The 27,528-nt window shown below is 38.1% G+C and overlaps 2 protein-coding genes across 3 annotated transcripts in view; both read right to left on the bottom strand.

Moving 5' to 3' along the window:
- The window catches only part of Scg5 (secretogranin V), a 56,023-nt gene extending 54,669 nt beyond the window's left edge, over window positions 1-1,354 (bottom strand). The window contains exon 1 of one of the 2 annotated variants that reach the window (XM_003475661.5): window positions 1,202-1,354. The gene's annotated coding sequence lies outside the window, so the exon portion shown is untranslated. The remainder of the gene's footprint in view (window positions 1-1,201) is intronic. The other variant, XM_005006196.4, reaches the window with a different exon arrangement.
- Window positions 1,355-3,497: 2,143 nt separating this feature from the next.
- On the bottom strand, window positions 3,498-27,483 carry Arhgap11a (Rho GTPase activating protein 11A). Its single transcript, XM_003475662.4, has 12 exons — window positions 26,612-27,483; window positions 25,356-25,426; window positions 23,334-23,430; window positions 22,694-22,947; window positions 21,862-22,025; window positions 21,543-21,689; window positions 13,550-13,624; window positions 12,451-12,618; window positions 9,449-9,578; window positions 7,693-7,798; window positions 6,208-6,346; window positions 3,498-5,877 (listed from the first exon to the last, which is right to left on the bottom strand). The coding sequence occupies exons 1-12, from the start codon at window positions 26,738-26,740 to the stop codon at window positions 4,361-4,363; spliced, it is 2,997 nt and encodes a 998-aa protein (XP_003475710.1). The 5' UTR covers window positions 26,741-27,483; the 3' UTR covers window positions 3,498-4,360.
- Between the last annotated feature and the right edge of the window lie 45 nt (window positions 27,484-27,528).

Genomic DNA, 27,528 nt, shown 5'->3' with positions numbered 1-27,528 from the left:
ATGAGAAGCAGTTTGCAAGACACAAACACTAAAGCACAGAAAGTTTAGGTGGCCATGGTGACAGGGGATGTCTTTACTTCACAACTAACACCACTGAGATCCTGAGGGGAATGAAAAGCCGCACAGCTCAGGCCCTGCACTTGATCTGGTAGGAACAAGTGAGCACCTCCGCTGTCTCTTGTGAAAAGCGAGTAATGCAAACAGTTGGCTTACAGGGTTGTTGTGAGGGTTAAGTGTGCAAATACACCTAAAAAAGCTTAGGATTGTGCTGGCACACAGTGAAGCCCTGGACAGCTAGGGTGGTGCTCGTAATATCGCTTTGTAGTTCTGGAGAGAGGGGTTGGGGATGCTGTAGTGGTGAGAAAGAAGACAGGCTAAGGGAAGGAGGGTTCTATGTCTATGGCTCTGCCTGCAGAGCAAGAGCTGGTGATTTAGCTCAAAGGTATAAGCTTTTGCCTGGCAAGCATGGGAGGATTCAGCTCAGCGGTGTAAGCACCTGCCTAGTGAGGGCGAGGTCCAGTTCGATCCCTGGTACCAAACCAAAACCAAAACCAAACCAAAACAACAAACCCCAAGGAGCGAGTTCATGTTCTGGCAGCTAACCCTGCAGCTGTTAACTGGCCTAAGACCCCTGCCATGCTTCGCTTCAGTCAACAGCCAAGCAAAGCCCCCCTTCGAACAGTCTACTTAGGGCTAAATCAGAGCAGAATGAGGCAAAACCACGGATTTTCTTTCCTGAGACTGAAATATTCACAGCATTCAATTACTTCTGCACAGAAAAGCCTTTTCTGTGCACAGAAAAGCTGCTCCCAGACATAAAACCTTGCTGCTCAAAGAACTGAGACCAGCTCTTTGTTGCAACAGCAGAATCTGCAACTGTGATGAAAAGGCCAGAGGCAGGCAGCGGCCCCTCCACCCCACCTCATCGTTCCTACAGCTTGGAAGGCAGAAATGTTTCCTTTCCTCCCAGCTGACGCGGATCTGAGTTGACCAGCTACCCAATTTTCCTCCTAGAGACTCCTTTCCTCCATTTATACCTAGTCCTTTAATCCCCCTCCCCTCCTTTGTCTGACCTAAGCTTCAAGCTCCAGGATTTTGGAAGGGCATCTCCCCCACGCCCAAAGGCCACGCTTGCTTCAGAGCGCGCAGGGGACCAACCCACGTTAGTAAGGTACTCACCGGGGCTGTGTAAGGTACTCACCGGGGCTGCAGGGAGCCTGGTGCGGTCTGGGCCTGCTGTGGGGACGCTGGGAGCTGGACAGCTCCTGCGTCACCTCCCTCTTCAGGAGCCCCGCCCCGCCCCGCCCCTAGCAGGTGGAAGTGGCCTCCACAGCCCTGCAAAAAGCATCCCAGATGCGCCTGCGTTCTCTCCACGGGAGTTACCCGCTACTTCAACCCACGCATTTAAGAGGTGTAAACCTTTTGACTGTAAAACCTGGATACACTCTTCTATCAATTCGGGAAGCCATCTCTTCTGTATAAAGCAATTATCAAGACAATGTGCCCTACCGCCTTTTATTGTCACATTCTAGAAAGAACGGCTTGGCTTTTGATTTAAAATCTTTTAGCTTAAAAGGGAAAAGATTAAAAAATAAAGTCGTAAGTACTTCTAGCAGTGGTAGTATGTACTGCTTCAAGGAGCCCTTTTACTGGGGAGATTTTTTTTTTTTTTTTTGGTCTTTTTCATTTTTACCGGTACCAGGGATCGAACTCACGACCGCCTGCTTGCAAGGCAGGTGCTTATGCCGCTGAGCTAAATCCCCAGCCCATTACTGGGGAGATTTAACATAAGACTCTAGACTTTTGTTAAAAGTCATAACTTGAAAACCTCCAGGACTATTAGCACAAGTGTCAACTTGTTGTTACGTTTTTATTAAAGCAACAAAAATGTACATTTGTCCATAAAGCTTAAAAATACACTTTTTGTTTTCTTAAACAGACAGGTGTGCTCAATGGTCCAGCTCCCGGAGTTTGTTGATTTTAAAGTAATCATCAAGAAGACTAAGCAGGAGACCGCGAAACTGTTCTCAAAAGGTGATGACCTGCTTACAGACGAGATGCAAGAACACAGCTGCAGTGATTCACAGCCTCATCTCAACCCTAAAGACAAAAGGGCCGTGAGTGTCTGGGCCTTGTTAACACACAGCAGTACACTTGGAAGCAGTGTCTGGAAAGGCAGGGTGAAAGCTGGAGTTGGAGGGCAGACCTGGGTCGAAAGGGGTGAGAGTGTATGAAAGAGTAAAGAAATCCAGGAGAGGAGACTGTGGGCAGTGGAACTTGGGAGCAGACACACAGGGTGGGGTGGGGGGCTCCTTTTTAAAGGTGGGGTATCCAGGTTGCCTAGGTGCTCTATTTTTTAGGAAGATTCTTTGGGGAAATTTTAAGACCTCCTAAGAATCTCTCATTAATGTCACCGAGGAACAGAAGGAAATGAATTTCTTCCTGATGTAGTTTTTATTTTTCTACAACCTGGAACAGTGATACGTCCACAGACAAGCTTAGATGGTCCTGAGACAGCTCCAGTGCTGAGCACCCAAAAGAAGGCACAGTAGCAAAGATCTGGCTTTCAGTGCAGGCCTACGAAGACACCAGGAGATCCTGCAGAAGTGGGTGTCCTCCCCTGCAGTTCAGGAAAACCTGCAAAGTTCACCTGCCAGCCATCACCTCAAGGAAAGCAGGAGATGGTTCCCTAACCCCAGGCAGGGACCAGATTCTGAGCACTTGATCTCCTGAGTTATTTCTAAACATCCACACCAACCATCAAGATTCCACTTTGGCCTGAAAAGAAATCATACTCCAATGCAGGCACAGTGCTGGGGACATAGCTTCTCTAGAACTGTGGCTTTTCTAGTACTAAAAGAAGCTTCTGAGTAGGGATGCTTTATTTAAGTCCTTGGCACAATCCCTAGCATTATTTAAGGAAAAAAAAAATTAGGGATGAATAAAGTTCCTGAGGAAATTGCCATAAATATCTGAAATGTGTATCCAGTCTAAGTAATAAACCTGTTTTGATATCTGATAAAGAAAATTATAACTACAGATTTTTAGTCTCTCTATATAATCAAACACAGTGGTACCTCAGTTCACGAACACTTGTTTGCAAAAACATCAGGTCGCCTCCTCTCCCACATGAGCACAAACGTGGCCATCTTTTCCAAAATCATAGGACAAATTAAGTTCCCGAGCCAAGGTACTACTGTACTCAGTTTTGAGGAAGGACTGATTCCCAGGTTATGAATATAGAAAACAGCAAAATGCTTTAAAATAAAATTGACACACTATCCTCAAGTAGAAGTCAGTAAAGCAAACATTAAAATTCTTCCTATATATTCTGTACATTGTAAGTCTGACTGCTCCAAGTATGTGCAATCCTACTCTAGTTTGTGCACAGCTAACATGTGGCAGCTAATAATTTAAAATATAAATTTAGAAAGATTAGCTTGACCATTTGGTTCAAGTTACAAATGGCATTTTGAATTTCATTAGTCACAGGCAGGTCATTTTCCAGAAAGTTATCTTTAATATCTTCACTAAATAAATAACATTTACACACAAGACCATCGTTAATTTTTTTATCTGAGTACAATATACAGAGACGAATCAACTATTCAAGTTCTAAAGTCAAGCATCTGCACAGAAAAAAAAAAAAAATCACCTTGACTATTTTTTCAAGTTTTTCCTTAAATAATTTCATTTCTATAACAGACAAAAAAAAAAAAACACATGTATTTGTGCAAATTACCTTTAAGAACAAAGTATGGCTTAAAAGTAATCAATTAGTTCTACACTGTAAAAGCACATTTCCATGATCATTCTGCTTTAGCTATTGTTTATTTCAAGCGGACACACTATACAGGCACAGGAGATCTGCACCAAACTATTCTGCATCAAACATGAGTAATGCATAGACTATTAAAGCACTTTAGTTCCTAGGGATTTGGTAAATACACCAATCATTAATTTAATTCAAGGCAAGACTGGCAGGGCTTACTCTTTCCCTTTGCACACTAGGTTTTACAAGAAACCTTACATGATATGGAGAAATAGACAAAATTGGCTTCACTTTTTCTCACACATCCAAAATGAAAACCATGCTATATTTTTAAAAAGTTTTTTTACAAACCCAGCCAACAATTTCTGTAACCTCTGCTTTAAGAAATCACAAAAAATTTTGTTTAAATACTACCATAATTAAGAAAAACAAAGTAATGACATGTGTAGAGAAATGAAGATGCTTCAAAAAAAACCGGTTGCTTAGTAATCATCCTACACTACAAGTTTAACATGTACATTATTCTGCAAAGTCCTATCACCAACTGCTGATTTTATTTATACTCATGACAAGAATAACATTTGCCAGTTACAAATCTATAGGTTTACATGTTGGCAGTAGCTGAGCCTTTGCTATAGGATTTTTTGGAGAACCTTTGTACCAAGCTCTTTCCCTTTCTGATGGTTTCCTAAGGACCCTGGTTTTTATTCCAGGAGGAATGCCCACATCCTTCTTCACAGCAGATGCTAATGTATCATAATTGGTCAGGTCCTCCAGGGGAACTTTAACTTGGCCATGAGGTATCACCTGCTGCTTACAAACTGTAGCAGACCCAAGAGTAGCATTTCCAGAATCTGGATGCCTCTTCATCTTTACAAACTTCTGTTCTCTAGGACCTAGTTTGGTACTAAAGACAGGGGGTTCTTTTGATGTGTTTTCTGCACAAGAAGGAAGAGCACTGTCACAACTCACTGATTTAACCAGAGGAGAAGCTGTGTCACCAAGGTAAGTCAACTTCTGCCTTACAGGTTTTCGGCTATACTCCAACAAAGAATTAATTCTCCTCACAGACTGACGGACGGGAGTACGATGAAACTTAAGGGGTGACTTAGCTTTTGTTCTATTGGATTCATTTAACGAAAGCTGATTAAACCACTGTATGTGGTCTGAAACCTTCCCATACCCTGTCACACATACACTTTCAGAACCTGTTTTATTGCCTGTTTCCACCAGTGACTGCTGTTTGGCGATTCTCACAGGTCTACATTTTGACAGGTTTGTTATATTACATGCATTCTGCTGAGGGGAAGAGGATTTAGGGTCGTCTTCCCCAGAAGCTGTGCATTTCATTAAGTTCTCATCGAATGTATTCTTCTCCTCTGACTGAGTATGTAGCTTAGCTTCCGGGGACTGCCCTTCCTTCATTTGCTCAGCAATAGGGATCTCTTGCTGTACTAAATCATCTTTTTGTACATCTGAGTGAATGTCTCCATCGTGTTCTACCTTCATCTGAGCTGAGTAACATTTTATAATTGTTTCTCCACCAAACTTTTGAGTTTGATGTGGTAAGTCTCTTTCTGAAGAACAACTTTCATCTTTAACAGCAGAGTTTTCACAATTTTTCTCTGATTCTCTCACAGTCAAATCATTAGTTTCAAGATTTTCCTCTGATTTATACTCTACATAAGAATTTTCACTCATTTTTTCTTTTTCCATATCAGTTATTGATGATTGCCTATGACTTATCAGTGCATGAAGATTATTTCCAGACTCAGAGAAAGCTTTCTGAATCTTCACCAAAGTCTCTGAGGTCAGGTTATTTTCATCCCCACTAAGGGAGCTTTCTGTTACACTGCTGTTGGTTTTGCTGTGTGAAGTGGAAGGGGAGAATTTATAGGGTACATCAGGTGACTTTCCCACTGTAATTTCAGGCTCCAGAGAAAAGTTCTGTACTTTAAGATTTCCCATTCCCGGAGAAGCTTCATCTGCATCCACTTCTTGAAAACTCGAATTGCTAAGTCCTGTCCACGACATCCGGTACCTTCTTCCATCCAGTCGCTCTGGAGTCACTAAGTTCTCCTCAGATTTACTGATCTTTACTGAACCTAAAATGAAGCAGTTCAGTGCTTTTAATCCTTTACATCTGACCTCGTTTTTGAAATATAATCCAACCACATGGCAACTAAAGTTACTCAACACTTCCAAAAAATTAAAGATTAGTCATAATTTTAATATAAAAATACCAAATGTCTTCATGTGTAAGTATCCTCCAATTGTTGACAGAAAAATACATTGCCAATTTAAATATTTTCTTATTCAAACATAAACTTTATCTAGAACAGCAAATTGCTTAGTTCATTTTATCATTAAAAAGCAACTAAAAGAAAGTAAAGTAGGTTTTTCTTGGTAAAACTAACAGTACCGCATAAATGTACCTTTCTTTGGTAATCTTTCATCAATATCGGGGCTAAAAAGCAGTCCTGTTTTTACAGATTCAATCCTATTTTTTAAACTTTCTTGACTTGCAAGTCTCCGACCAACATTTTCATATCTATTAACACCAGAACATCCATTCTGTACAGAAAAGAATAATTTTTAAAAAATTGGTTAAGAAGTAAACTTAATTAATTTGAAATATTAAGACAGTAATTTTGTAGGTATCAAAATCTACAGCTCAGTAAAGAAGACATATATAACTGGGAAACCGTTTTGTAACACAAATATTCTTATCTGCTAATAAGAATTATATATATTAGTTGATATTTTATGCTACAAAATAAAAGCAATCTTACATATTCACTGTTTAAAAAAATAAAATTTGTACTATCTCTGTAAGGGCCTGTTCACAAACAATAGAGAAAAAAAGATCAAAATCTTATCTTCTTGGAATTTACAGTTTAGATGTGATTTCAATCAAAGCAAGAGAAACAATAAATTACACTGCATAAACCCAATACCTAAAGTAAAAGGTGTTATAAAGAAGAGGGTAAGGAAGATTCGGAGTGATGAAGGGTGGGAGTGTAATTTTAAATATAGTGACGAGGGGTCTATTTCTGAATCAAGAACAGTAAGGAGAAGAGCCATGAAGGTTTAGGGGGAAGAGCCGTGCAGAAAGAGGACCCAGTGTGGTCTCCGGAGCTGCAGCAGAACCTGGCATGTTCAACAACAAGATCAGTGAGTGGAATCAGCAAGCCAGGAACGGGCCTGCCAGGAGCAGAGCCCAAAACTGTGTGCTAGCACCAGAATGTGTGGAACCTCGCAGGCCAGTGTGAATTTGGGTGGAAAAAGAATCATTGGAGGGTTCTGAACGGAAGAGGGATGCGACCTAACTTAGTTCTCAAAGAATGCTTTGGCGGCAGGGCTGCAGCAAAGGTAGAATCTGGGGCCTGTTACTTGGAGCTTGCCGTAGGACACAGCTGAGGACAGCACACATGGGAACATGGTACTGGTGCCTGGAGATCAGAATACTGTAATAGATTAGCCGTGCATGAGAAAGCAGAATCAAGAAGTAGCTGGAGAATTGAAGCTTGGGAGTCTCAAGTAAATATACTGAGTTTAAACCTAACTATTCCCTTGAGTAAACAGAAAAAGTCCACGGACTAAGCTTCGGCCCCTCTATTCCAAGGGAATCTGAAAAGTGACCAGTGAAAAGCAAGGGAAGAAAGTACACCAAAGGCAAGCACGTGACTCCCCTGACAGGACAAGATGCTGACAGGACAAGATGAGTGAAAATTTATTTTGGACTGCTGGTTCGAGTAATGTTGAATTCACTGGTGGCCAGTTTCAGTTTTAGCGGGGACAGAAGTCTCGATACAAAGAAAACAGAATGGCTCGGTAGCCAGAGGAGAAGAAGGACTCTATTAGTACTGTCTACAGCTTATGCTAACGCAAACCCCCTGAGGACATGACAAGACACTTACTGAATCTCTACTTTTCCCCAGGCTAAATTTCAAACGCAGAGATCTTCGAACCTTTTCTTTGCGACTAATTTTAGGAGAGAAACAGCCTGCTTTTCCTGATTCCACCCTACAAAGAATCAGGAAAAGATCAGTTTACAGCACAAATGGAAGAAATTGTTATAAAATGAAACTTGAAAAAGTTCAAAGCAAATCACATTACTAATAATTGAACGAAGTAATTTGTTCCTTTTTAAATTCCTTCCTTTTTAAAGACTAAAGCTTCAAGACACCATACATGAACACGCTGTGATGGCACATAAAAATGATGTATTTATCATAAAAATGCGGAAACAAATCAGAATCATTACCTTAGAGTCACTTTTTTTACTTTTCATTTTTCAGTTATCATTTGATTCCTTGGATTAGTTTAAGGAGAAAATCTTAAAATGATATTAATTTGTGTCTTTTTAAAAACAGAAACAAGTAAAAATATCAATAAAACAGTTTCAAAACAGGCTGGTGGGAAAGTAAAAACAATTAATACATTGTGTATTGTTATATTAATAGTAGTTATTCAGAGTACAAGATACAAGCATGAAATACTGTCCAAAAATGAATTAGCACAAAATTTTCTTTCCAATGAACTAAGAGACATTGGCTAGTCACATCACTGTCCTCACTATCTTGTGTATATGTATCTTTCAGTTTTCCTACCTTCCTTTCCCCTTTCTCTCAGCAGTTTCACTTTTCTTTGATACAGTTTCTTCCCTATTCATAATATCTATGTATATTTTTGATCTTATTTATTCTTTCAGTTTTTCACATGTAGGTCTGATTTATTTCACTTGTGAGTATGCACTTGAGTTGCATCCATGTACCTATAAAGGTCTCAAGTTTGTCTTTCTTTGTGGCTGAGTAGTATTTCATTATATAAAAAAGCCACATCTTTTTTTTTTCCATTCCTCGACTGATGGACATATGAAAAAGACAACCACAGAAGTTGGAAATAATTTTAGCCAACTGTCCCTCAGACATAGGACTTTTATCTGGCATTTGAAATCTGGCAAGATTTGAAAAGAATCACAGGTCCCAAATTCAAAGTCCCAATCCAAAAATGGGCATCTGGGATGAATACACAGGTCTCAGATGAAGATATACAAACAGCACATATGAAAAAATGTTCAACATCATTGGTCATTTAAGAAATGCAAATTAAAACACTGAGATTCCATCTCACTCCAAAATATATGGTTTTTTACCAAGAAATCAATCAATAATAACTGCTAGCAGGGCTGTGGGGAAAAAGTAACCCTTGTCCATTGTTGGTGGGAGTGCAGACTAGTACAATCACTGTGGAAATCAGTGTGGAGATTCTGCAGAGAACTAGGATTAGAGGTCCCATTTGAACCAGCTAGTTCCCTTCTGGGTATCTTCCCAAAAAGAACTAAAAACATCAAACCACAGTGATATATGTGTTTCCATTTTTATAACCACACAACTTATGATAGACTAGCTTTTTAAACTAACAAGAAACTGGAAAATTATACCCACTGACACAGGATTTTAAGCAAGCAAAGTGGACATAAATTAGGAATTTTTGGGGGGTTGGTATATGGAGGTACTTGATTAATAAGACACCAAAAGAAAGGTCAAAAGTTATTATTCAAATCTGGTCTTGGTAGAATGACACAATATTTTACCAAGAACCATATGGCAAAATACATATGTATATATGAAATAGTAATCCAATGACTATAAAATGTCCTGGATAAATTACCTGCAAACTTTTTTGCCTGCAATTCTTTTACTTCGCCTTAGCACACCTGCACTGACCAAATGGTTTCCACTGACAGCGACAGGAGACAGTGAACTCTGAGATGACCCTTCTGGACTTGTATCACAATGTACTATAAAACATAACCACATACATCACATACACTTATTTTATTTTCATAGTATAAAACAGTAACAACACAGTTATATTTAAAGCTTTAATTTCTGCCCCCAAGCAACAATAAAAACCATAATTTCTGGTTAGAAAGTTTACATGTCAAATGACTGACTTGAAGTAGTATTTTATATATATATATTGCCCACTAAAAGTTACTTCAAATACTACTCTCATACTTCCTCCACTTTAAACTTAATAATATGAAAAGGACGACACCGTCATTCAGTGAGTAAAGCTAGAGTCGAGTTTGCTCACCCACTTGCATGATGTCTCTAGACAATGAATAAGCAACAGTTTTGTACAATTTCCAATATAGTATCTAGTATAGAATACTAATTATACTGTCATAAAAAATAAACTTCCAAAATGAGCTGGAGCCTGAATATTCGGGATACAGCCGCTTTTCCAATTGCTATTCACCTGACTCGAGACTGAAACTTGTCCAAACTTCCTTCCCATAACAAAAATTATCCATAACCATGACTAGGTCCCTCTGGCACTGCCATTTCCATGCAAAAAAATGGTTTGAGGGGCTAGGAATATAGCTCTGTGGCATGGTGCCTACCTGGCAAGCATGAGGTCATGAGTTCAATTGCTGGCACCAAAAAAAATAAAGGTTACAACAGAAATTCAACTTAATTAACTTATGTTTGACTCCTATCTAGTATATATCCAATAAACACTAACTTTCTGTCTGCATCATTGTTGATAAAGAGTTAACCATTTTTTAAATTTTGTTTTGGTTGTGGAAATGGAAAAAATACCACCAGCACAATGATTTTAGGGTGTATTAGGCTAAAGAAAATGTTGTAGGCCAATATATAACACATTTGACGTGACACAGGTAGCTTTACCCCAGAGCCACACGCCAGTCATACTGAAAGTGCAGCAGTGATCACACACGGGAAGCATGTTTAAGTTTATCACACGTGTGAGAATCACGTGTGATCAATCACGATCTACATTTACCTAAGAATTGTGGATTAATGTTGCCTTTACATATTAAAAAAAAGTATGGGATTTGTTACAACTCAGACTTAGAAATCAACTTATTTTCAATCTTACAGATGGAATTTATTGAGTTGTAGCTGCGAAAGTACAATCCAAGAAAAACAGTAAACTAAAAATAAGGAGCTAACTGCTGAACTTTTTAATGTTTTTATAAAGAAAATACACTGATTATGCAGACTCAAACTAAGATTAAAACAACACTATAGTGTTTAAGCTTTTGGAGGCAGCATGGAGAAGGAATAAATAAATTTGTTTCTTGGGGAAGATGCTCTGATGTGATTAAGTAGAGTCAGGTAAAACTACAACTCCACATTTATCTTTTTATTTATTTTTTAAATTTTATTTATTTATTTATTTATTTATTTTTTGTATCAAGAATCAAACCTATAACCTTGTGCTTGCTAGGCAGGCGGCTTGTGTCATTGAGCTAAATCCCTGGCCTGATAAAACTACAATTTCCATTTGCTCTTTGGCAAAACTCTTCCAAATTGGAATGGCTCTTAAATATTAAGAAAATACTAAGGAGTTTTAAGTCTCCAAACTTTAACTACTACGAGAGCTGCAGACATAAACATCATGGTTCTTATCATTAAATTTTAATGAGTCAGTGTTTGTTTTAACAGGGGAGACTTTATAAAAATACAGATGCCATAAAACACAGAATAGTTTTGGCTTCAAAGGATGGTATTAATCTGAAATAGTTCTTTGTCAAGAATAGGTACTCACATTAATCACTTATCAGTTCAATTATTTAAATAAAGGGTGACCAAAAATTTCATGTTTTTAAAATTAATTTTATAAGCTAACAGGAAATATAAGAACAATTTTGTCAAATTTATTTAATAATTTTACTATGTATGGTACATCTTAAAACATTCAACACACAATGCAATATTCCAATCTAGACAGTGTATATAGCCAAATTCGTTCTGCATTATTATCCTTCTTTGAATAACGTATTTTACACTGTCACGTTGGCCTCTCCTTATTTTTTTGTGGGTGGTATAATGTCAAAGAAATGTCTAACTACCAAACATCATGGTGAAGACGCTGATGATGGAGTTTCCTATACTTGGTGTTTCATTACCTCATATTTCTTATTTGGTCTATTAGACCTAATCTCAATTGTAAATGACTTATTGAACTCCTTTTCTGAGTATATAACAAACAAATTCCATATTGTTTGGCCTAGAAGTGCATAAATATTTTAAAATAATATTTTTCCCTAGCATTTTGATTGCAGGATAGTTTGTTAAATGCCAGTCAACTCTGTCAACACCATCCACAGAATTATACTCATGGACCGCCATTAAAATAATGTTAGTTTCCTCTCTTTATAAAATTCTATCATTTCTATATCGTGACATCTTTTTTGTCTTTCCATTTTGTAACACTTTTCCCCTCTGCTATGCTATTATTTCCTCCCTTTTCAGTTTCTTCTTTTGTAAATCTTTTGGTACTTCTGTCCTATTCAGTCTCAGTCCCAAATATGTCCATTTTATGCTGTAAAAAAATACCATTCAGTTGTGGTGAAGTACAAAACTTCTATCTAATGATGGGTTATTTTTCACAAATAAAAGAAACACAAATTAGTAAAACAAAATAATCAGAACTTATTAGATTTCACTGGAAACAAACATCAAAGGCAAATATAATGTTCTAAATAAAAAAGTATGCAAAAGTTTTTAAAAAAAAAATCCAAACAAATATGTGAGCATCTTGTGGAGATCAGAATCAACTAGTTAGAATGGTCCTGCTTGAGGTAAACTGTAAATGCTCAATGCCTACAACCCAGTTAAAGAAACCACATTTGCTACCTGAGACTGGTGTAGAACTGCCACTGAAGAGATTACTTGGCAACAGCTCAAAGTTAAAACTGTGCTTGATGGACTTCATTTTCTTACTTGAGAGACCATGAGAAGAATCTACGGGCAGTTTACGCTTAGCATTTGGTGTAAGAATCACTGGGGATTCAGATAGCTGGGCTGAAAACAAAACAAAACCAGTTTGCTATTTCTCCCATAAAATAGGTACAATACAAAACCTTTACACAATTTCTTCTTACAAATTAATACTCAGAGCGAAAAATGTGGGCGTTACAGTGCCATTATTAGACGTGTTATATAACTACACATTGCAGAAACTTCAAATGAAGAGCAAAGCTGAAAAGTGGCAAGGCTTCAGAAGCAGCAAAAACTTAAAACTCAAAAGAATAAAAGATGCATATAACACAGATGAAAGAATATTAACATAGGAAAAGAAATTATCTTCAACCCGTGATCTTAGAACTCTGGAGGCTGAAGCAGGAGGATTGCCGAGTGCTTGAGGCCAGCCTGCAGTTACATAATGAGTTCAAGGCCAGTCTGACTCATAGCAAGACCCTGTCTCAAGAAAACAAAAACAAACAAACAACAAAATGAAAATAACCCACCCCCACCAAAAGAAAAGTCAAAACAACTAATTTAAATATTATATTTGCTTTTCCTAACCTAATATTAATCAGTTTATTTCATCACTTAAAATCAAAAGATCAGGTTGTCTGGTATAGATCAGACATGTGAACAAGCAAATGAGGATAAAATATTGGAAAATACAATAATAAATTTCTGGTTCTAAAACAAAAATGAAGTTGAACTAATTCCCCATGTTTAATAGACTCTAAATTACAAGCAGCAAAAAAATCCTGATTAAGAAAACTGTACTATAAACAGACTAAAAGAAATTTTTATCCACAATTTTGACTTCATTATACCTAATATAATCAACAAAGTTGCAAAATCATATAAACACAGTATCTCCAATAAAAATTTTATTTAAACTAAATTTGACTATTAACTAAAATAAGTAATTTTTATTGTAATTAGTTTTTGTATATTACTACAGAAATTTTCACTTCAGTAGTTAACCAATACTTACCAGTTCCATCCTGCTGAGGTGTAACAGAGGGTGTTCTGTTGGATTTAAATTTATTTAGTGCTCCATTAACAAAATCTGAAATTCAAGGGATGTATAATTATATAATCGGTAAAAACACCTATTTTTTTTTCTACCAGTAATGCATATTTTGATTAGTAGCCTTATAATACCTAACTTTGTATCCGGTTAGATACTTTAAAATTTAAGGTTATTATAAAATAATTATTTCAACATAGAAAAACACTAAGAGATATATTTCTGTTCCACTCCATGTAATCCCATACTTGTATAAATATACAATAAAATGATAAAATGTACAAATTACAGACAGTACAAAAGAGGGCATCATTTTTTGATAGTTCCAGAGACAAAGTCTGAGCTGAAGTAGCAGCAGTGGAAATGGAGGCAGAAAGGGAAATGTTTACGAGAGTTCAGCGACAAGATTTGGTGACGATAGGGTGCGAGAACTAGGAGAGAGAAGATACAAACATGCACATATCCTAATAGACAATGGTGCCACCAAACGAAAAGGGACACTTGGAGTAGAAGGATTCGGCACAACTCTAAGAAATGGATATGAATCCATTTTGGGGAAAGATCAGAGCTGGAGAAGTCAATTTGCAATTTATTAGTTCAGGAATGGTAGATTTTAAAAACGCAAGCAAAGGAGGTCATTTAATAGGAATGAGTACAAGAATATGAAGCTTAAAAAAGATTTATTTATTTATTTATTTAAAGAAAGACTAAACAAGACACTAAATGGGTAGATATAATACATACTTTCAAAGAAAAAAATAAACAGTAATAAATCACTAATGTTTACATATTGTCCTCTTACAAATAATTGTTCAAGATACAAAAGTGGAATATATAAGTGGGAATTCAAACAGTGAGATTGCAAATAGTTCTATTCAACTATCCAACCAAAACTTAGTAATATGGTTATCAATCCTATACACTTAAACATATATGCAATTATCTCTATCTTCATTTATGTTGAAATTAAACAAACCAAAGCAGACTAAAATCATTCTAGACAAATAATAATAGTATTGCTGGACTTCACATCATGACACTCTGGGATCAGCACTGGGTACTGCAGTGTCTTTTCCTTGAAAGTATTTGTTCATTTCGTCATGTGTTGTAAGATCAGTTCTCATAAACTGTTTATAGGTTCTATGCATGCATGAGTCTTAACATGTATTTCTATCCTTTCTATATTGGAGGGTGAAACAATACTAAGTAGGACAGAACAAAACATATTCCTGTAGGTACATAAAATGAAAAAGACATATAAAACCACTGCACAAGGAGTTCTACCATGGTTACTGTGTTGTCTCTTGTTATCTTCAATAGAATTGTCTATATCATCCGACATAGTATAATTGAATGTATCAGTACATAACAGTATTGACAGAAACACGACTTTGTAGATAGTATAAAACTGCAAAAACAGGTAGTAATCAAACCAGAATGGGTCTCATAGTGAATCTTGTCATTTTCAGTACAGTTGTCTATACTCTCAGACTTGATACTATTATAACAGTTTTGAATAAAATCTGTCCATAACAAACAGCAATCAAACAAACCAGATTTAACTAAAATCAGTCATAACAGTATAATTTATACAGGACTCCAGATTAAGTTAATAGGAAATTAAAAATGATTACTGTGCTATATCTTAGTGTTTTTGGGAGAGCTGTCTGTGCCCTCAGATCTAGTGCATGTAGACAAACTGGGACAGAATAAGTTCTATCTAAGCAGAGCGGTGCGAGTAATATGGGTTTTGATTCCTGATTCACTATTAACAGTATCTTCTTCTGTCTTTTATAAGACTATTACTCTCCTTTCACTCTCCCAGGGAATACTGTGCATTTTTGGGTCTCACCAACACCCTCGGTTTAAATGGGGGGGGGGAGGGCAACCTGCTATTTACCTAAGTGGTTTGAAATCTTCTCCCTCCTGAACTTGATCTTGTATTCCTTTACCTATTAAAGCCTGTCTTTCCCACCTATCCTCAAATACTAGTCTAGTTGCCCCTATTACTCTCTGGTTCCCTGTCACAGAGCACTGTTTTCTCATATTTGATTTTCAGTCCATATACCCTTTTTCAGGTTGATTATATTTCCTAAAGAGCATCTCGGTGGACCCTACCTCCTGATCTATTCTGCCTGTGATTCTTTTTTTTAATTTAGTGTATCAAGGCCATCTATGTTAGAGATTATAGCCAATCTTCTCTGCCTCATTTCTGAGCTGCGCTTTTTCCATCATTAGTTGTCTGTCTTCTTCATTTCGCTTTTGCTCCATTCATTGAGGCCTCTCTGCCACTGTTCCTGGAATCCTGGTACTTTTCTCTCTCTTTAGAATGTCCTGCAGTATTCTCTATAGTGTTGCACGGGTGGTCACAAATTCCCCCAGTTCCACTTTGTCTTGGAAGTATCTTGTTTCTCCATTAATTTCTAGAGATAGTTTTGCACAGTATATCAATCTGGGCTGGAGGTTATTTTCTTTCAGGGCTTGGAATACTTGACTCCACTCTCTTCTCGATTTGATACTTTGTGCCAAGAAGTCAGCCATTATTCTGATGGGGCTTTCCTTTGTAAGTAATCTGTTTCTTGTCTCTGACAGCTTTTAATATTCTGTTCTTATATTGGATTTCTGGAATCTTGGTTATTATATGTCTGGGTATAGTTCTGTTTTGGTTGTAGGTGGCTGGAGTTCTGTATGCCTCGTACATCTGAATATCATTTCCTTTTCCTATGTTTGGGAAGTTTTCCTTAGTTATTTCTGCAAATAGTCTTTGTAGTTCCTTTGCTTGTACCCCTGCTTCTTCATTCACATTCTTTATTCTTAAATTATAGATCCTCTTGTTGTCTTTTAGCTTTTGTATTGTTACTGCTTGTTTCCTTGTTATTGTTGAGAAATTTTCCCTTTCATGATCCCACATTGCAAACCTCTCTTCCAGTTTGGATAATCCTTAGTTTCTTTCAAGCAGTTTTGCCAGCTTTCAATGGAGTTTTTAATTTCCTGATAATCTCTTTGAACCTGCTTCATGTACTCTATGCGTTCTTTATATTCTTCATCAAATGATTCTCCCCTTTTTTTGTGTTCCTCCATTCTTGTCTTTGTTTTCTTGAGAGGTGCCTAGCATCTCTGTTATTAATCTATTTATATCTTGCTTTAACTTGGTTAAATATTTCACTTTTGAACTCATCTATGAGGTCCTGATACTGATATTGTATGTTTGCTGTCCTCCATCTCCTTTGTATTTACCTTTCCTGGACAATGTTCTCAGGGCTAGGGGCTGGGGACTTTTTCTTGTTGCTTCCTCTTCTCATATTTTTTATTTCTTCCATACAGGTATATATAGAAGGCTCCAGTTTCCTTCTTTGTTGGTTATAATTCTTCTTCTGAAGTGCGCTGGCTAGATGGGCCTGCCCACTGCAGGGTGCTTGAGGTGCAAAGTATACTGGCTCCTCCCCTCCAGGTCAGTCAACCTGCTGAGGCCTTCACTGCATTAATGTATGTCGGGGGCATAGGGAATTGGTTTGGGATAACCTATTGGATCTCAGCCAGGGGTATAACCCAGGCCAAGCATACCCCACCAATCCCATTTTGGAAGGGAGCAAGTGACTGAAGTCACTGCTGCTCCTTGTTCTTGCCAGTCTGCCCGGTCCCACAATATCCTCTGTTGGAGCCCCTTTTTCTGTGGAATGGTTTTATTCCACAGAAAAATGGCACTCACCACAGGTCGATACAGGTTTCCCACCAGCTCAGCTCTCTGTTTGGCCTGCCAACCCCCAACCTCAGTGTGACTGCGCCTCCAGTGAGTTGAAGTGGCGGGATTTCAGGTGGCTCCGTAAGTTCCGGTTGCCGAGGCGCTGCAGTGAGAGCACCAGGCCTTTAGCTGTTCCAGTAGCAGCACCAGGACTGTATGTTTGATCCGTTCTTCTCATCTTAGTATCTTTCTGGATCGAGAATATTCATCTCCCTCTCTTCAGGACTCCCCACGCTGTATTATTTTGAAATCTAACTTGACTATCTAAGGGAGCCTCTGTAGTCTGCTGTTATCTATCTGCCATCTTTATCGGAACCCCTTAAGAAAGATTTCTAATGCATAAGCCAGGTGTGGTGATGCACACACCTGTGATCCTAGCATTCAGGATGCTGAGGCAGGAGAACTTCTGTCAGTGAGTTCAAAGTCGGCCTAAACTACAGTGAGACCATATCTCTGAAGGAGGATGCATATGAATGAATGTGAGAAGGTCAAAGATGGAAGAATGAAATATTCAAGAGGTGGTCAGAAAAAAAATCCTACAAATCAGACAAAATAAACGGCCAAAGAAATGGGGAAAGAAAGACAATATAATATTACAAAAAAAAAAAAAAAAAAAAAAAAAAAGGAAAAGAAACCAAAGTATCAAAAAGGAAACAGTCAAGTAGTCACAGAGATACTGACTAATACAGACCTAAACCATGTATTTTAGATTTAGCTACTTTGACTTCCGAATCACCAAATGTCACTTAAATATTCATTTAAGTTCAGAAACAGCTCAATAATATACAAGGGATGATCAAAACATACGGCAAGGAGGGCTGCAGGTTTTCCAGTCTCTCCTGGGTAATTTAGTGACAGCCTGTCTCCAGTTTAAAAAAAAAAAAAAAATATATATATATATATATATATATATATATATATATAAAAGGGCCAGGATTATAGAGTTCAGTGAGAAGACCCTGGGTCCAGTGCCCAATACAAAAAAAAAAAAAAAAAAAAAAAAAAAAGAACTGGTAAATGTATATTAATGTTACATGGCAGTTTCCTATATTTTTCTGAGAGGTTTCTTGCTAGCTGAAATTCTTTCCAATCTAAGCAGGCACAGTGGCACAGACCTGTAATCCCAGCACTTGGGAGACCAAGGCATGAGAATTAAAAAACAAAAACAAAAACAACACACAGTAAATGTTTAATGTTTTTTAAGAACCTTTATTTGCTTATGGCTTTTTTTTTTGTACCGGAGATGGAACTCACAACTGCGTGCTTGCAAGGCAGGTGCTCATGCCACTGAGCTAAATTCCCAGCCCCAAGAACCTTTACTACAGTAAAAGACACTGCTAAGAATGAAGGGGTAAGTGTGTTTGGAGCTACTGTTTTCAAGTAGGTCAATGGCAATGTGTCTTTGCAATGACTTGCCTTTTACTGCAATAAATTTTAAAATGTATGCTTTCACTGTGGTTTTAATCTCCTCTCAGACTACTGACAAATCTTACATCTGACAGTGAAGCAGGAACAAATCAGAGAATACTGAAACCTCACAAGAAGTCCAAAATGGGCAATGCTCCAACTGCCAACCTTTATGGTACCAATGCAGACAAACAAGGTCACTATCACAGGAAAAAAGAAACAAGAGAAACAAGAGCAAAAAAATAAAGAACAAGCAACAGATTCAGCCACAGCAGAAAGCACACACTTAGGAGAGCACAGGAAAATCAGGAGTATGGGAAAGCAAAACGTCCCTTCCTGTTCACTGAGCCAGTGATCGTTTACACAACTGCTCACACACGCAGAGCTGGGAGCATGGAGCGCCCAGATGGACAGGTTTTCCAGCCCTAAAATGCAATTGGTTAAGCAAAGGGGTGTCACATGACAAATATATACATAAACGCTTTGAGTGGCTGAGTAGTATCTTTCCTCTCACGCGGACAGAGGGCTCTACCTGGCCTCAGCCTTCTGTACTCTATCTCTTACCTTTATCTCCCCATCCTCTCGCTGTCCTTTCCCTGGGAACAGAGACCTACACTAGATGTGGCACCTTCCAAACCCCCAAACTGTCCCGATAGCATCATGGACCACACACACATTACTGAGACCACCTAGAGTGATGGTAGCAAATTTCAGTATGCGTGTTATTTGTGACAAAAGATGTTAATGCAGGATTTGGGCTTTCTAAACCAAAATCTCCATTTTCAGGATTAACTGCATTGTGGGTACTCTGTGATAAATTAAGTGTGTTTTGGATTACAGTCTGGGTACTAATCTCTAAAAGGTTTACCAATATTGATCTAGAGTATAAAGAGAAACGGGAGTCTCAGGCTCTGTAATAGGCTCATCATTTTGGTCTCTATTTCATTTCAGGAAATACAACATCAACAAAGGTATTATTGTTAATCAGCTCAGCACTGTATCTATGAAAGATATTTGTGAGCTCAATGACAATACCGAGCAGTACTCACACATGCTCGCACCATAGAGAACAGGAAAATTACAAGATTAAATCAATCTGCTTATAAGAACTTACTCATGGGATCCTGTGTAGTCTCTGAGGCAAGACAACTGAATGCTGTTAATATATAGCATAAAACTAAGCTAGAGTAATTCATGTAATATATTTATCAAAGCAAAAGGTCTAGAGAGTTATATAATAATGTGAATACACTTATCACTTCTGAAAAGTACTTCACAATTGTTGAGATGAGCTAGCCATGGTAGCTCATACCTGTAACACTGACTACTCAGAAGGCTGAGGCAGGAGGATTATGAGTTTAAGTCTAGCCTGGGCAATTTAGCAAGACCCTCCCTGTCTTAAAATATAGAAGGCTGGACATCATATTAAAGAAGCTGAAAGTTTTCCTTGTGAAATCAGGAATATGACAAGGATGTCTGTCACCACTGCTGCTCAATCCAGTTTTTGAAACATTAGCCAGAGTTATCAGGCAAGAGAAAGAAAAGGTCTATGTATAGGAAAGGAAGAAGTGAAATTATTATTTGCTCATGACATGATCCTCTACATAGACCAAAAGAATACTAGACTAACCAAATTCAGTGGCACAGTAGGATACATAAACTCATAAAAATCAATAATGATCCTATATACCAATCATAAACTCACTGAAAAAGAAATTAAAGAAATTAATACCTTTCATGATAACATTAAGAAAAATTAAACACTTACAAGGAGTTACTTTAACCAAGGAATTGACCTCTATAATGAAAACTATAGAACTTTAAAAAAGAAAATTAAGGAGGACCTGAGAAAATGGTTCTTATTCCTAGGCAGGCAGAATCAATAGTGTCAAAATGGCCATACTTCCAAAACTGATACACAGATTTAACACAACCTTAACCAAGTATCAATAGCGTTCCTCTTAGAATTATAGAAAACAATCCTAAAAGTCATATGGAACCTAAGATACCTAGAATAGCAAACCAATCTTGGGCAATAAGAACAAGGCAGGAAGCACCATGATCTTGGTCTCCAAATTATACTACAAAGCTACAGTAACAAAAATGGGATGGTATTTACAACAAACAAACATATATGTGAATTAACAGAACAGAATAGAGGATGTGAGAACAATCCCAGGCACATTCAGTACCTGCTCTTTGACAAAGGGCTCAAAAACTTACGCCAAAGGGAAGACAGTTTCTTTAACATATATTTTCAACTGTTCTTCCTACCTTTCCTTCAATGAAATAATTTCCTAAAATACTCTATGCCTCAGGTCATTATCTCTTCAAAACCTACATCTAGGTTAATATTCTAATTCTTCAGCCTAACATCAAGTTCACCATGCTATTCTAGTGCATACAATGAACCTCTCACTCAAATCACACTGATTTATTATAAGACACACATGTATTACCTTTTTCCCGTACAACTTTCTTCATAGCATCTTTCTAGTATAGAACATATTTTCTGATCCTTCATCTAACCCCTTTCCACTCACTCTTTAAGAAGTCCAATTTGACTTCCTCTTTGACAGACTCTGATCATTTTACCCAGGGAATTTTTCTCCTTTGAACACATTTTATGCTTATACTATAGATACAGTACCCAATACCATGTTGTGCAATCACTGTATTTCACATGCATATCAAACAGTTTCCAACTGTGTATCAAAAAGGCACATCCTACAGCTTATGCTTCATGTCCAAAGGGGACACACCAGTAAGCAAATCGCAGTACCTCCCTAAAACAAGACTGCCACTTACCTCCAACACTTTGCCTTCGCTTTCTCTTGCACTCACTGGGGGTTTCATGGTCACCATCTTCAAAGACTTCCAAGGATGGAGTGGCACAGAGACCATCAATACCCAACATAGCTGGTATCTTTTCCAGGATAAAATCGGGTACTCGCCCTAAATAAAAGTTTTCATAAATAAGATTACTATTATCCTTCCTTCACACTCCCCTCCAAACACTGTGTAGCTAATATCCAACTCTTTAGTAGTTGCTTTCACAGTAGATATGGAAGCACTTAGGAACTGCCACATTTGATCAAATCCTATTAATGACGGAGCCACAGCTTACCGATGTCTGAGGCGTAATCTATAAAGGTCTGTACCACTGCAGCCTGCAATCGTAGCTTTTTTTCGGTGTTAGCAGACATCTTTTCATGTCCCTCACTTGTCTGAAGAAGATTTGGTGCAAATATTACAGCAAGATTGCTGCTATTCATCTTATTCTTACTGGACCTTACATGAGAAAACAGGTTTCATTAGACGGAGAAACAGGTAACAGTATAGAAAGTTAAGGTAGCATATTAAGCACATGTTGAAGATTTATTAATCTATCAGTCATAGACCAGTCAAACCAAATATTAGATCAAAGACTGCTCAGTGGTAGAGATTGATTTACCTACCACCTTGGAGCCTGTGGGTTCAATACCCAGCATCAAAAATCAAAACAACAAAGAAAACGTAAGAGACAACCAAAATATATTATCATCTCCATATAATTAGCATAGATTATAAAAATCATGGTAACCAAAATCCACACAAATGAAACATGTTTGTCTGATTTTCAAAGTCACAAATAGAAAACTAAGAGTATTAGAAGGTGGCAAGTAGGTATAAAATCAGTGGACTGGCAGCAGGGACAGGCAACATATTAGAAAAGCAAAGGACAAATATTTTTTAAAACACAGCAATCACAAGTCTTTCTATGTACAAGGAATCTTGTAAAACACTAAGACATCAATAAAACAGGAAATCAATTATACAGTCTTTCCTAAATTATAAGGTGTACTTCTTTTAAAGAAAAATTTCCATTTAGAAATGGAATTTCTTACCCACAAGGGAAAATCTCTAGGTAGTTGAGAAATTACACTATCATTTCCCAAAGACTTGTAATTATCACTTACCTAAGAGAAACATTCCTGAGAAAGTTAAAGAAATATCTTAATATATCAATTGTATGGTCAGTCATAAGGCAGGAAAGTAACAATGTGGCTGTGTTCTTCTCCTCTGATCCTAAATGTTGCGCTTTGAAAAGTGCTTCATGCAAATTAGCAGGAAGAATGGGCTCTGGCAACTCCCTAAAGAACTGTTTAAGAAGTCCTGCAACGTCACAAGGAAGCGCAGAGGACAGGCCACCTTCACCGTTATCCAGTTTACTCTGAAACAAATGATAGAGAGCATCTTCACAGCTTCAGAATTCATTATAAATAAATTAATCCTCATTATCATTAAAGAGTTTTTGTAAAGTTCTCTCGTTTTAGTAGTTATTACTCCTCTGCAGAAAGGTAAAAATAAAACTATAAAGTTTTCATTTCAGGTAGGACTTTATAAGGGCTATGAATTTGAAGTTACTCAGTAAACTTTTGAAGTATTATACAAATGATATAAAACTTCTTTTCAAGATTCCTCTGCCAGGAAACAACAAAAAACCCTCCCAATTCATTTTCTGTCAATTATTCAATTATGTTCTAGATACTTCAATCACAAAGAAACCAAATCAGAAAGTGATAAACATGAAAAATTATAGGTCAAAAATAAGCTTACCTTTAGTGCCTTTAGGCGAATAACAGATCCTGATTTCCTAAAAAGCCCTTCGGTATGAATATGTTCTTCTAAAGATGTGCAAGCTTCCACAAGAAAGCTGAAAGAGAAAACTGGTTCATGCGGCCAGATACACACTATACCAAATCCTCTCCTCCTTCCAAAATCATGAGCAGGCCAAGTACTATGCCCCTTTCAGAAGTTCTAATGTCAGAAACCCCTTTAATCTTTGGGACAAAGGCTTGCAGTTATCTTTCTTGCTCCTTGGAAACTTCTTCAAGTGCATCTTTTTACTCAGCCAACTTCAGTGTGACCGCTTAGTTCCACATCCTTTTCAATCATCCTCCATCTGTCTGCTCGCGTTCAGTTAGTGACTGTCTCTGTCAATGCACCCCTCTCCAATCAGCTCTCACACTCATTACCGCAAACAATTCTCATCAGTCAAGACAGGCCTCTGCCTTGCCAAACCCGGGCTTAGGCAGCATCTTGCCTTGTGCATCAGCTGACCACTTCCCTGCTCACAAATACTCCTTTTGCCATTTTTCCACTATCCCTCTCTCAAGCTCCTTTTCTGTTTCTCCCTCATTTTCTACCAGATCTCTCAGGATAGTGGAATGACTCAGGGCTCTGTCCAAGGCTGCCTTCTTTTATCTACTCTCTCCCCATGGATTACCTGGTACAGCAGACATAGCTTTAAGTATCTATCATCTACTCTATATATGCTTGAAAATAAGATAAATTTTTCTCACTCAAACATCATTCCTCAAACTACTAAGATATATCCTAGTCCTTACAATTTTTCTCATCTTAGAGGTTGTGTGTTGAATTTCTTTATGTTGAACAATAATCTCAAACTATCTTAGCCTTAGATACTTAAGATACTCAACAACTGGTACCAACAAATTAGAATGTATTCCAGCGACAAAAGTTGTAGTGGGGCCTATCATAGAGGCAAAATGTCAACCCAACATACAAAGTGTAATGCATAGTTGGGTTCTTTTGCTTGTTTTTTTAATGAGGTCAAAACCTGTAACAAAAAATTAGTCATTATTCCTAGGGATATGATTGTGCAATTCCAAATGCTGGAAACTACTGTACGTTTTCATAACAGGAAAAGCAGTCATTCGTAAATCACGAAAAAAGCTAAATATTAAGTGGTTGTTTTAGAAAGACCGTGCATCTAATCCTAAGGATTAATGAAGGAAAACCATAGTCAGGAAGCAAAATGTTCAATAAGCACTTCTGGCTGACAAATCACTTAAAGCTCTGTAACTGGACTGCAGTAGACAAAAGGAGCCCTACTTTGCATAGAGGGAAAATAAATTAAGAGATAAGAAAGTTCCTTTATATGCATTTTATAGTTAACTATAAGTTATAAAAGTTATAGTTAACTTATAGTTAACATAAACTTGCCCAATAATTTCTGATGCAGTTAGTCAAAAAGTTATTCACAAAAAGCAAGTGACATAGGAAAGTTAAAGCACTACATAAGATATTGTGAACTATTCACAAATATTCTTAAGTTAAATATTCTTTTATCTAATGTCTCAAAAATATCAATTATTACTGAATTGGTAATTCAGTCCTGATTTTTTGAGGCACGATCTTGCTATGTAGTTCAGACTTGCCTTGAATTTCTCATGTACCCATGGTTGGCCTCAGACTTGAGACAGCCTTTCTGTCTCAGCCTTCTGAGTGCTGGGATTATCAGCATGCATCACGGCATCTGACTACAATTTAGTGTATTACTTAAATCTGAGTTGTGGCCAAAGAATTGGTAAAGAGTTGAAAACTCTAACTGAACAAAACTAATTTAATATTCAAACACAGACTCATTACTGGACATTAAAATTCAGTCCTGGAAGTGAGTACAATTGACACATTCAAAATCTCATCTTTGCATTAGTTTATACTGAAAGATGAAATCAATTGCTAGTTTTAAACCATGGGTACTTTACACTATTTATTGTTAAGCCCTCTAAAACCAGTTGGAACTATTTACTCTTCATTTTGAACTGTGCTTACCTTGGAATGTGTCCATATTCTGGTACAACAGAATTGGGCAAAGCATTAAAAGGGACTCCAAATATTTTACTCTGAAACGACAAACTTAATTACCTTAACACAAATATAAGGTGTAAAATGAATTTTCTTAAACATTGGGCAAATTAAAAACCTTAAAAATAAAATCAGAAATAAACTGCAAGCTATCAGTCAAAACAAAAGAATTATTTCAAGTACACTTGGTAACAAATAACTACTACATTATTAGGCATTCTGCTAGAAGTTTGGTGTACAAAAGTGGCCAAGATAAAGCCATGGTCCTCAAAATATTCAGTGGATTCTGTCTCTAGTGGCTATGGAAAATCAATTCAGTCGTGCTTAATAAGATCTTAAACCAAATTTAGCCTAAAAATTAATATTTTCCCCAAAACACAACAGGTTCCCCCACTGTCCTCATATATATTTTCCTTTAGTCACTTCATAAACACTAACTTGCAAAAAGATTTAGCCAGTTGATAATTAAAGCACTGATTCCTGTCACTCACTGATTACTTCTTAAGAAACAACAGAAAGGACTTTTATTATATCTGATATCTTTTCCACATTGTAAGGAAGAGTGCTTTTCAAACTATATCCTGAGGGGCCCAGGGTAAATATTTAAGTCAGTTTTGCCATCTTAAAACTCATTTTTAGAAATGCACATTCAAATTTTAAAACACTAAGGATCACAAGAGTAAGCATCTGCATTAGTTAATCTGAGCCGTCTTGCACAGTCTGGTATAAACAACCTGCCACCATTTTTATACCCGCATTTGAACTTCTAAAAAATGTATGACCTAGAGACTGTTGCTTGGTCCTGGGTTCCACCCCTGGCACCACAAAGTAAAAAAGCAATATAGAGAGACGTTTCTGATTGAAGCAACAGAGACATGCTCCTGGCATCTGGCTAGTTAACGCGCATTAAAGCCAGATGCTAGTAAACATCCTACAGTTCACCGAACTTGCCCCTGCTTTTAACAATCATCTTGTCCAAAATTTCAATAATGCTGAGCTTAGAAAACCCTATCACTTTTTCTCAATGATCAAAAGTTCCTGAAAAGAGACAAGAAGGTTATGTTTTAAATAACAGGTGATGGCATAGGTTGATTTAGGCGCATCTAACCACATTTCTTTTTGACTTACAGTGGATTCACACACTGTAGCATGACACTGTAATGGGTGATGGTACCGGGCGTGACTTCAGCCGTTAACTCAAATCCCCTTTCCCAAGAACTTACCCCAATTTCCGGGGCTGTTGATTCGCGCTTCTTGCGATCGCACTGCCCATGGCCACCCTTGACCTTAATACCATAAGCAGCCCGAAGGTGCTGCAGCAACGCCAACCTAACCAGCCTCTGATCCCACATGCCAGACGCGCCGTCCCCTCTCCGGGGCAAGATCTGAGTCCGCAGTCTTGTTCGCCACGAAGTCTTCCAATTCCCCAACACTCTCAAGTTTAGAGCTCCGCTCCTCTGCCTTCCGGCCAGGTCTGCCACCTCTCGGATTCCGGGCCCCAGCCACTTCCACGGATTTACCTCTACCTTCTCTGCACTTACACACGCCCTCTTCTCTAGACCCTGGAATCCAGCCACGCCTCACTCTTGCACTTACACTAACCTTCTTTCCTCTTCTAATCCCTTCAGTTACCTACACACACCTCCCTCTGACTCTGATTCGGTACCCTGCACCACCGCCTGCTGCCAGCCTTTCACCACTTCCGACCACTTCCAGTGACCCCTTCCCTTCACACTTCGCTTTGCCTGCTCCAGCTCTCTGAAATGTAAAGACAACTTCTGTTTTGTCTCTGTATCCTCGGCAGGAGCAGCTGGACCTAAGCCTCTCGGTCCCGCCCAGCCTCCGGACCAGCCGGCTGCTCAGGTGCTCTTCCAGTCCCGGTTCCCGCCCGGGCTGGTCGCCGTCGTCACCTCGTTTTACGGGGTGCTTCTTCTCTCCCCCATCGGCCTGCCGGCGGCACACCGCCTACACATCCCACTAAAGCCAGGCAACTCTCCTCATGCCTCAGCCAGCCCCCTCCTCCTCCGCAGACGCCCAGTACACCGCAACCGGTCGTCCCACAGCTGTTCCAACCCAGGATCAAATGGCAGCGCCAAACAGTGCTCCGCACCTGATTGGTCAACTCCTCTTTTCAAAATCA

This window comes from Cavia porcellus, unplaced genomic scaffold (genome assembly GCF_034190915.1).
Source record: "Cavia porcellus strain 051 isolate PalLab524CR breed Dunkin Hartley unplaced genomic scaffold, mCavPor4.1 scaffold_6, whole genome shotgun sequence".
In the NCBI taxonomy this organism is placed as follows: domain Eukaryota; kingdom Metazoa; phylum Chordata; class Mammalia; order Rodentia; family Caviidae; genus Cavia; species Cavia porcellus.
This window is presented reverse-complemented; position numbering and strand designations above follow the sequence as displayed.